The sequence below is a fragment of the Oryx dammah genome, unplaced genomic scaffold, assembly GCF_014754425.2.
Source record: "Oryx dammah isolate SB20612 unplaced genomic scaffold, SCBI_Odam_1.1 HiC_scaffold_24, whole genome shotgun sequence".
Taxonomy (NCBI): domain Eukaryota; kingdom Metazoa; phylum Chordata; class Mammalia; order Artiodactyla; family Bovidae; genus Oryx; species Oryx dammah.
Window position 1 is genome coordinate 85310275 of NW_024070208.1, and position 11726 is coordinate 85322000.

General features: G+C 45.8%; 1 protein-coding gene across 1 annotated transcript in view; it reads left to right on the plus strand.

Moving 5' to 3' along the window:
* Positions 1-6325, plus strand: part of UPF3A (UPF3A regulator of nonsense mediated mRNA decay) — a 19379-nt gene extending 13054 nt beyond the window's left edge. The window contains exons 8-10 of the mRNA XM_040267506.1: positions 2095-2255; positions 2929-3220; positions 5976-6325. Of these exons, the coding sequence (XP_040123440.1) occupies positions 2095-2255; positions 2929-3220; positions 5976-6221 (699 nt within the window). The 3' untranslated portion in view covers positions 6222-6325. The remainder of the gene's footprint in view (positions 1-2094; positions 2256-2928; positions 3221-5975) is intronic.
* The last annotated feature ends 5401 nt before the right edge of the window (positions 6326-11726 follow it).

Below are 11726 nucleotides of genomic sequence, written 5' to 3' on the forward strand. Positions count from 1 at the left end.
CCCACTGTCCTCCGTGCTCCCTCTCTGCTGTCCTCCCCGCTGTCCTCAGTGCTCCCTCCCCACTGTCCTCCCCGCTGCCCTCTGTTCTCCCTCTCCACTGTCCTCCCTGCTGTCCTCCGTGCTCCCTCCCCACTGTCCTCCGTGCTCCCTCCCTGCTGCCCTCCGGGCTCCCTCCCCCACTTCCCACACAGGGAGCTCCCCCGCCCCACCCCAGACTCACACCCTCTCAGGATGGCTCCCTTCACCGTCTGCTCCCTGGGCACATCCTGTCTGTGCAGGGGCCCCTTCCCTGACCCCTTGAGAAACCATTCCTCCTCCCTCCCCCACACCTCCCTGTACTTTTATTCTGCTTATCGTGTGTCTGTAGCATTTTATAACCTCCTGAGATTATCTGGCTGACTCTTCTGTTTTCGTCACTGTGATTACGGTTCTCCCACTCCCGTGATGCCACCGCCTTGACAAGAGTATCAGGTGTGAGGCCCTAACTGTGGGCCTCGCACAACTGCATTCCTAGCCCCGAGCCGGGGCTCTCCTTCCCAGTTCAGGGCACACAGCTCATCAAACCCTTGCTACGTCTGGAGTGATAGGAATGTCCTGTATGCTAAGAGCTAACAGGTGGCTGGGGCCCTGGATGGCTTCAGGATGGAAGCTGGTCACCAGAGAGACCAGGTGTGATTACAGGATTAGGACTTCCAGCGCCATCCCCACCTCCCACGAGGGAAAGGGCTGGAGTCTGAGTTCAGTCATCAGTGGCCAGAGGTGCAATTGGTGATGCCTATGGAATGGCATCACTCCGTAAAGGTCCTGAAGTGTTGGGTTTGGAGAGCAACCTGGCTGGTGGACACACACATCCTGCTGCTGAGAGTGGAGGAGGGAGGCCTCAGACTGTTCCCAGGTTCCACGCCCCGAGCTCTCTCCCAGCTTGCTGGGCCTGAGTTGTACTCTTCATAACAAACCAGTAATAGTAAGTAAAGTGCTTCCTGAGTTCCATGAGTCATTCTCATTCAAGAACTCCCTGAATTTATAGCCGGTGAGTCACAAGTACTGGTGACAACCTGGCCTCTGACGTGGGGACAGCCCCATGGGGTCTGACCTTGACCCCAGGTAGATGGTGGCAGATATGGGTTGGCTCATAGGGCACCAGCCTGTGTTGAGAGTCGGGGAGGTGGTGTTGGAAAAACTCTTTGGTTTCAGAAATACTGTTACGAGTTTGTAGGTGCATGAACTAATAGTTGGATGGATGGAGACATTCACTATTGCATTTCCCTGTGGTTTCATAGATTACTTTTGAAACTAAAAAAAGATAGACTGTTCCCTGAAAGGATTTTCCATAGGCAGAAGCGACTTGCACAGTTGTGTCTGACAGCCTGTATTTCCTTCTTAAATGATCGAATTTAGTGAAGTATGTCTGTGTATAGTTTTTCTATACCACAACTTCAGTAAGTTCACTTTTATAAATGAGAGCAAAATTCTCACATGTAGACTTAAGTTCATGACTCTGCCTGTGGTACCAAAGTTCAAAGAGTACGAACAGAAGGGGGGTCCAACTTCATACTAGAAGCGGTGTATCAGCGTTACTCTAAGTCTGTTACAGGAAAGAGAGCAGTAGGCATTTTGAAAACTATTTTCAAAGTCATCAACAGTAAGACATCTTTAAAAAGTTTTTTTCTGTATTATAAAAATAGTACGTGTTCATTTTAGAAACACTAGAACCTATAGATGAACGGAAGATCATTTCATTTCTGCTCCTGGAAATAACACTATTGCATGCCTGTTAGACTTTTTATTAATATATCTGTGAATCAACATGCAAATAGGAATCAGATCATTCTGCTTTGTAACATTCTCTTCTTCTTTTATATAATATCTTTTTATCACATTATCCTAAATTGTTTTCATAACTACAAAGTACCTCATTGACTGAACGTTCCTGTGTATATTTAACCAAAAACCTGTTCATTGGATCTTTAGCTTATGTTTTTTGCTATTCAAACATTTGGGCTCGATATCGGTATATATTTTAAATTATTTATTAAATACTTTCTTTTTAATATACTCTTAAAGTGGTATTTTACTAGCATTATAATTTCCCAGCTTCTCAAAAAACCAGAAAAGGGAGAGGAGCCGAGCACTGAGAAACCGAAAGAAAGAGTGGAGGAGACTGAGCCTGGAGATGGGAGGTGGGAGTCCTGTCCTCGTGAGGTGGTCCTGAAGCCCAAGCCCTCAGAGGGCTCGCTGGAGGAGCTCCGGGAGAGGTGAGCCGAGCTTGTGTTTCTCTGACCGTGTTCCGCACCTGGAGTTGTCATCAAGCTGTGGCCCTATCGCCGTCTGCAGTGTGCGTGAATGCTTGTATTCTGTGAATATGCCTGGAGTTCAGGAGCCTCGCTGGGATGCGCGTCTGCACACCTTTGTCTCTGTGGTCAGGGTCGTGCTGACAGTGAACCGTCCATCTGCAGCCCTGAGGCTGCCTTCAAGCAGGCGGTGTTCTGTTTTTGAATTAATTTTAGCTCTGCTTGGAACAGAAACTCAAACTGTAAATAACAGTTCTGTGTCATGAAGGATGTTCATCTGATCTACTAGGAAAGTCCCTTGATTACTTTTAGTCTCATTTGCTTTATCTGTAAAAAAATAGAGGGTTTTATTTACTAGGAATTATAAGAATGTGTGTGTGTGTAGATCATGGCTTAGTGCCTATCACATATATGTCACTCAAGCGTAAGAGTAAATGTTGTTACTGCTCTGGTTTATTCATCTTTTCTAAAGTTTCTTATTGAGCACCTGTTGTGTGCCCCTCACGTGCAAACCTGCATAGCAGTGGTGAGCAGACTGTATGTTCCCTGCCTGGTTCTGAACTTGTAGTCTGGGAGGGAAGACAGATAATTGTCGGCAGTTTATGTAAGGTCACTGATAATTTGTGTTGAATCACAGGTCACAGAATGACAGTGATAAAGAGCAAAGGGATAAGGAGAGAAGATCCCGAGAAAAAGAACTTGAAGCACAGCGATGCCACTTGGATGACAGGAAACACAGAGCCCGCTACGAGCTGGAAGAATGTTCGGGAAGAAACGGAGAAGAGCTGGCGCACGGGAAGGGGTCGGCCGCAGACAGAGGGAGGAGAGGGAGCCAGGAGAGGGGCTGCCCTGTGGAAGCGGCAGGGAGGCCGGGCAGGGAGAAGAGTGAAGACCGGCCGGCACCCAGAAAGGAGCGCACGGGAAGCAAGGTTCTTTCATTCTTTGGGCATAATCTTCCTTTCATTTCCTTTGCTCAAAGTATCAACTATAATCCTGCAGGCTTACAGCTGCTTTTCCAAACAAAAATGTTCTATTTAACCAAGTGTCTTGAGATGCAGGACCACAGGCTCTGACAGTGTCTTAGGGCTCCCTGTCTTGAAAGGCTATGTCTGTAGAGCAGTGATTCTGGTCAAGTGAGATGGTACCAGGGTCTGAGATGAAACCAGCATCTCCTTTACTCAGAGAACTGATTTCTTTTTTTAACCAAGAAAGGAAAAAAGAAAAACCCACAAACCCTTTTATTTAGCATAAAGCTGCACATTCACACCATTTGCCTGAGAATAAGTAACGGAAAGAGTATCTGTTTTTCTCCTAAGACAGTACGGAAAACATGATATGCCTTGGTGCTTCCTTTTACGTTATTAACAGTGTTCTGATTTTTAAATTGAAGTTCAGTTGGTTTACAATACTGTGCTAGTTTCAGGCATGCTGCGAACTGGCTGTTTTTTCCAGATTATATTCCATGATAGGTTCACACAAGACCCTGAATGCAATGCCTGTGCTGTACAGTAAATCCTTGTTGCTTATCTATTTTATGTTTAATAGCTTGTATCTGTTAATCCCATGCTCCTAATTTGTCCCTCCCTCTTTCCTTCTCTCCCTTGATAATCGTAAGTTTGTTTTCTATGACTGTGGGTCTATTTCTGTTTTGTATATAGATTCATTTATATTATTTTTAGAGTCTACATATAAGTGGTAACCACATAGTTACTTTCTCTGTCTGACTTACTTCACCTAGTACGATAATCTGTAGGTTCATCCACATTGCTGCAGATGTTCATTACTTCATTCTTTTTATGGTTGAGTAATATTTCATAGTATATATGTACCACGTCTTCTTTACCCACTCACCTGTCAGTGGGCACTTAAGTTGCTTCCATACCTTGACTACAGCAAGTCTCCCACATGTGAACAAATTCCGATCAGGAGTGTGTTTAAGTCCAGTTTGTTCATAAGTCCAACAAAGTTAGCCCAGGAGCCCAACTGACACAATTGGCTATGTAGCACTGTGTTGTAATAGGCTTTTCACACAAGTGATACATAAGGTTATAGAGTTATATGAGTTGTTTATGGAGTTTGGATATTAACCCCTTGTTGGTCTCATCATTGGTAAATATTTTCTCCCATTCTGTAGGGGTTTTTTTTTATTGGTGGTTTCCTTTGCTGTGCAAAAGCATCTCAGTTTAATTAGGTCTCATTTATTTTCTTTTGCTTTGGGAGACTGACCTAAGAAAACATTGCTATGATTCGTCAGAGGATGTTTTGCCTGTGTCCTCTTCTAGTAGTTTTATGTCCTGTCTTATATTTAGGTCTTTAAACAGTTTTGAGTTTATTTTTGTGCACGGTGTGAGGGTATGTTCTCATTTCAGTGATTTGTGTGTAGCTGTCCAGTTCCCCCAATGCCCCTTTGCTGCTGAGACTGTCTTTTCTCCGTTGTGTATTCTTGCCTCCTCTGGCCTAATTAACTATGGATGTGTGGGTTTATTTCTGGGCTCTCTACTCTGTCCCATTGATCCGTATGTCTGGTTTTGTACCATAATGTTTTGATTACTGTGGTTTTGTAGTATAGTCTGACATCTGAAGGGGTTACACCTTCAGCTTTGTTCTTTTATGTCAGGATTGCCTGGGCAGTTCTGGGATGTTTGTGGTTCTATATAAATTTAAGGATTATCTATTCTAGTTCTGTGAGAAATATCATGGGTATTTTGATAGGGATTGCATTACATCTGTAGGTTGCTTTGGCTAGTGTGGCCGTTTTAGCAGTATTAATTTTTCTGATCCAAGAGCATGGGAAAGAGTGTGATAGGTTACATAGGCCTCCCAAGCTCTTTCCCACTCTTCTCATTGGCCAGGCTGATAATAGGAAAAGGACGTTCTGGTAACCCACACGGTAGTGACTGTGGGGACTTCACACACAGCCCAGGAGTGGTGGGTACAGGTGAGTGGTGGGTATAGGTGAGTGTGAGCCCTAGAGAAGCAGCACAGGACGCGCCCCCCGAGCCTCACTGCCCCTCAGGCAGCCAAGGCTGCTGCTCCGCCCAGGCACACACACAGCTCCCGCGGGGCTGGCTGGCCTCCTCAGTAGCCGTGGCCTGCAGAATCTCTTTGTCCTTCCCTGGCTTTTCTTTCCCACGCCCTGAAGCAGTTCCATTTCATTTCGTGTGCTTTATCCAGTCATGTTTTCACCCCACCAGCTCTGAGAGCTCAGTGTGATGGCCAGTCAGTGTTTTCTGTAAAGGGGACGGTGGGGGAATGAGCTGCACAGAAATCGCAGCTCATCACAAGCGTATATGACTGCTCAGTTCAGGCTTTGTGCTTCCAAGCTTGCATCCACTGTGCATGTGAGTTTGAGGGGTTGTGATGAGTGTGTTTGAGTTTTCACCTCTCATAATAGGAGGGAATGCCATGATTATACCAATTCCACAGAGCGGTCTAGGTTTGGCAATAACACTTTCTCAGAGATTAACTTTACTTTCAAGTTATTTTGAATACTCTTTTTCATGGCCTATTTTAAGATCTCAAAATGCCTAGTTTCTGAGATAGTGCTATGAAAAAGGCTGATTTTTACCTGCTAGACTGATTTCTTTAGATAATTAGGATCATCAGGGCCTAAAATAGATAGAGCTGTTGCCCCAGCTTGTGTTTCTGGCTCTTGGAAGAGTAACACGACTTCTGTCCTGGCAGGACTGGCCAGGCTTGCAGCTGTACCAGCCCAGAGCTCGCATCCGAGCCCGTGACTGTGATGGAAGACACCCTGAGGAGGGCCGCGACGGGAGGAGGGGTGAGGTGGAAGACTCAACGGTGGCTTTAGCTGAGAAGAGCGAAGAGGTGGTGTGGGGCGACGTGCATGTTGGTGACGTGGGTGGGGGCTCCCCACCTCAACACTCTGTGGATTCGAGAGGGCGTTCCTTCCGGAAGTGTATAAATTAAATTAGCCTGGGATAAAACCTGCACGCTGAATTTACTAACAAAGAACTGAGAAGCCAGAACTGTAGAGGTGGCATAGAAAGACAAGAAACCATTCTTAAGTGATTGAACAGCTACAGAGTTTCCCGTTTCTGTTATAAACTGGTACATATGATTTAACCAGAACCAAAAGAAAACTAGTATTGTGTGAATTCTGAAGCACTTTCAACATGTTGTAGGAAAGACAAGAAACCATTCTTAAGCAATCTTCTAAAACCTTGAACAGCTACAGATTTTACCATTTCTGTTATAAACTGGTATATGTGATTTAACCAGAACGAAAACTAGTATTGTGTGAATTCTGAAGCACTTTCAGCATGTCGTAGGAATAACGTGGACTTTGAGTGGTCTGTATCTTGCGCCTCTGTTGGTTTTCTGTGAGCTCTAGTTTTTGGGGAGTGAGCAGCTCTCATTCCTTGTAACTCTTCCAATTCAGTTATTCATGTCCCTCCTTTCATAAGGATTCACTAAGGCTGTGGTGCTGTTGTCCCTGATAGGAACTCTAACTCTGTATAAGCCCCAAAGGTCTAGTTGTTGCCCTTTTAACAAAATGGCCACAGAATTAACAAAAACAGTTCCAGTCTTTTGATGGGGTGCTCATGGTTTATAACATAAATGGCATTATTTTGAGAGAGGGATAACTTAGGTATGGCATCGGGTTTTTTTCTTTTTGCAGCCTGAGGCAGTTGTAAAATAACTTAATGTAGCTTTTTGCAACTGTGTATTCTATAGTATTCTTTCTGTTGGTGAAATTTTAAATGTTAATGTTTTTGGCACTGTGCTTTGTACCATTTATTTAATAAAAATGTTAGTTGCTACGAGTTTGAACTCCAGTTATGATACTTTCCCTACGTAGACTGTATGTGATAAAAAACTGCTTTTTAAAATGTAGCTGTAATCATCTGAATATTTTGATTATTCCTTATAAGATATAAAATATTTCTCAGGAAACTAAGATTTGTTGTGAAAAAGCTCCTTGCTTGTGGGCAGTCAGTCCACCAGCACTGCTGTGCTCTAGCTCTTGGCTCAGGAGGTGGGGGTGGAGAGGAGGGCTTGCTGTGGGTTCAGTGAGGTCCATGTGACCTAGCAGCTTCAACTCTGGCTGAAAAGGGCTAGATAGTAAACACTTTAGATTTTACAGGCGATAAGGTCTGTGTAACAACTATTAAACTCTGCCATCATAGTGGAAAAAGCAGCCTTTGAATACGTTTATAATAGAAAAATGAATGGGTAGGGCTGGGTTCCTATAAAACTTAATTTATAAAAACAGGAACATTCAATATTTGGCCTGTGGACCACAGTCTGTTAGGGTTCATTTTCAAGATCTGTGGTTTAAAGGAATGGTTGTTAATACTTTTTGGTTTCAGGAACACTTTGCGTTCTTAAGAATTGTTAACAACCACAAAGGACTTTTGTTTATCAGCTATTGATGTTTACTGTAGTCAAAATTAAAGCAAAATGTTTAAGCACAAGAATATATAAACATATGTTCCTTTAGCTGTTAGAGTAATAACTTCACCACACAATTCTACTCCTGGGTATAAATCTGAAAAAACAGAAAACACTAATTGAAAATGATACCTGCTCCCCAGTGTTCACAGCAGCATCACTGACAATTGCCAAGGCCTGGAAGCAACCCAAGTGTCCATCAACAGAAGAAAGGACAGAGGAGAAGGGGTATATACACACAGTGGGGTCCTGCTCAGCCACAGAGAAGGAAATGCTTCCGTTTGCAGCAACATGGACGGACTTCAAGGGCATCATGTTACGTGGAGTAACTCAGACAAAGGTAAATGCTGTATGATGTCACTTATACGTAGGATCTAAAACAAAACTAGTGACTAAAACCACAAAAAACGCCTCACAGATACAGAGAACAGTTTAGTAGCAACCAGTGGGGAGAGCAGAGGAAGGAGGGCCACCACAGGGGTAAGAGGTGCAAGCTGTGGTGTACAAAACATTTACGCGACAAGGATACATTGTACAACACAAGGAATATAACCAGCATTTGACAGTAACTATGACTCGATGGACATGCGTTTGGGTAAACTCCGGGAGTTGGTGATGGACAGGGAGGCCTGGCGTGCTGCGATCCATGGGGTCGCAGAGAGTCGGACACGACCGAGCGACTGGACTGATGAGTGGAGCATACCCTTTAAAAGCTCTGGACCAGTGTGTCACACGCCTGTAACATGTAACACTGCTGTAAGGACAGTGTAACTGATATAATCCTGTACATCAGCTAAACTTCCATTAACAGTAAGAAAAAGTGGCTGAATGGAGCGACACGTAAGAGGTCACCACACGCCTCAGTACGGCAGGCACTTCTCCAGGCGTCAGCCACGCAATGGTGAGCAGAGCAGACCAGCCCAGCTTCAAACGACTCAGTGCCCTTCCTTTCACACAAAAGGAATGGGAGCCCCTGAAAGCTCACAGGCTTCCTCAAACGCTCCGCATCACAAATGGCAGAACCAGTCCCCCTAAATCAGGAATTCCTAACCCAAAGTCTGTTGGGTGCTCTTGTGACACTGTTGTCCTGACCATCGGGAGCTTCCATAAATTGAGATCATGATATTATGAAAAAGCATATTGTACACTTCTTTGGAATGATCTATATAAGCTTTCATCAGATCCTCAAAGGAATAACTTTTCAGAAGATAAAATTTTTATATATTAGGCTGTCAGTAATCTGGCTTAAGACTAAATATTTAAAAAACTAAGATCACGGCATCCGGCCCCATTACTGCGTAGCAAATAGAAGGGGAAAAGGTGGAAGTAGTGAGAAATTTCCTCTTCTTGGGCTCCAAAATCACTGCGGACAGTGACTGCAGCCATGAAATCAGAAGACAATTGCTTCTTGGCAGGGAAGCGATGACAAACCCAGACAGTGTGTTGGAAAGTAGAGACATTCCTCTGCCAACAGTTGATGCCTTCGAACTGTGGTGCTGGAGTGGACTCCTGAAAGTTGTAGCAAGGAGATCAAGGCAGTCAAGGACTGATGCTGAAGCTCCGGTAGTTTGGTCATCTGATGCAAACAGATGACCACTGGAAAAGTCCCTAATGCTGGGAAAGAGTGAGGGCAGGAGAAGAGGGTGTCAGAGGATGAGACGGCTGGACAGCATCACCGCTGCAATGAGCATGAACTTGGGCAAACTCTGGGAGATGGTGAGGGACAGGGAGGCCTTGTGTGGTGCAGTCCATGGGGTCACAAAGAGTCGGACACAACTGGGCGACTGAACAACAATCCAGCGTTAAATTTTCTTCACAACCGTCTTGCCATAAACATAAAATGGAAGAATTCAATATTATTGGCAGAAACTATCCCCTAAAGTGACCAAGGAGGCCCAAGCTGTGCACTCAGAGCAGAGGTGGAAAGGCCATGGGCTCCTGGTGGCAGTGCTGGAGCAGCTCACCCTGGACTCCCCTCCCTGTGGACAAGGGGCAAGTCTGAGTCATTGTCTGTTTCTTTCGGTATGAATGCATGAGAAACTTTGTTGCTCTGCTGTGATGATTTTCAGAGGGCCGGCCCAGGCCTCAGCAGCTCCTGGAATGCATCCTCAAGCCCTGCCTCAGAACTGCTGGTACCCCTGGCTTCCAGCTGACTCTGAGCTGTTTGAAATGCTCCCAGTGAGTTCTTTTTCTGCTTAAGTCAGCTAGAATTGGTTTCTGTTGCTTAAAACCAAGAATTTCAAAGAAAACTGATAAATAGGGGAGTAAGGAAATTTGGAGAAAGAAAATTTGGGGAGATAAGCTACATTGCCCTGAGTAAAAATTCCACTGATATTCAGGGATGAGAATCGAGCGGCCTATGCCCTATGGTGGAGAATGACTAATTACCTGTGGTCACCTAAAACAAACTGTTCATCAGGGGCCAGGTTTGAGGAAGCTGCGTTGGCAATGCCACAGAACAGTGTGAAAGGGAAAGGAATTCAGGATTGTAGGCAGAGCAGCAATTTCTAATGGCACTGAAAGTTTTCAAACAGCAAACACAGTGTCTAAAGTGTTCCCACTTTACAGACATAAGAATTGGGACTTGCTATGCAGATGCTAAAAAACTTATATCTTACAATCACAGGGTTGAAATAGCCACAAAATGCCTGTGCGGTAGTTGGGACAATAATCTGGAAAGAATGAGACTATGTATCAGAACTGAGGTACTTAGCTGGCTTCAGCAGACCCACAGACACCCCCACCTGGGCGACACCCTCCCATGCCATTCCCCCACCAAGGAAGCTGGTTTCCTTCCGCTCCCCCTCCCCACCACCATCTCAGATCTGAAGTAGCCAGTAACAAAGTCGATGTCTAGAGGAGGCTGCTTCCAACCAAAGGAACAAGCACGCGTTGTTCCTTACTAACTCACGCCTACAAACGTGAGGGGAGCACCTGCAGGCATGCGTTCCCAGTGTTGGGTTCTAAACAAGAAAGAAGAGAGTGCTGGGTTGGGCTGAATTTATGGAGAGTGTGGTGGTTTAAACATCAGTTCTAGTTGTTTACTCAACTGGTCACCCTAAATTCAGTGGTGGCCAAGTGAAGTTCGAGTTTGGCACGGGGAATCGAGGGAGGTACTCTTCAAGCTCAGACAGGTGCCTCCATCTGGGAGGAATCCACAGAGCTCAGGTAAAAGATAGCTGAAAAAATTTAAAGCCTTTAATTATGTGTTAAAGTGAAAGTCACTCAGTCCTGTCCGACTCTTTGTGACTCTTTTCTCCAGGCCAGAAAACTGGAGTGGGTAGCCGTTCCCTTCTCCAGGGGATCTTCCCGACCCAGGGATCCGGACCCAGGTCTCCTGCACTGCCGGCGGATTTTTTTTTTTTTTTTTACCAGCTGAGACACCAGGGAGCGCAGATACTCACTGAACCACCAGGGAAATCCGAAAAGTTTTCTTTTAAAGCTATTAAGTCCGGTCAAATGTATGGATCATTTTGCTACAAAAACAAAGCCTGAAAATTTCCTAGAATGAACACGTTACTATTTAAAGTTAGAATACTTCCAGAAATTAAAAGAACAGGCAATATTCAGACTTTGGCGTGAAAGTGAGGATAAAATAATAAAGGAACAGACTAGAGATGCCTGCAACCGAGGTAATGGATGCCGTCTGCAGACGCCGTCCTCGCGGAGCTCCGTCGCGGCCGCGCACTCAGGAGTTGTCAACGTGAAAGAACTCGGCCAAAGGCAGAGAGAAACCCAGGACTCAGCAGCCGGGCGCTCGACCCCGCGGGAAACACAAAGGGTTGCGGTCAGCGCGCGGACGGCGGAGACCACCGCAGGCCCGCCCGCTCCCGGAGCTTCGGGGCGCGGCCGCGGCGGGGGGCGCGTCACTTCCGGGCGCGGGAGGGCTGCCGGGGGCCGCCGCGCTCCGCGAGGGGCGCCCGAGAGCAGCGACCTGATTGGTCTGCGCGGGGGGCGCGGCGCCAAAGTCGCGGGAGCGCGCGCCCGCCCGTCCTGGGGCCGCGCGCACGTTCGCGCGTC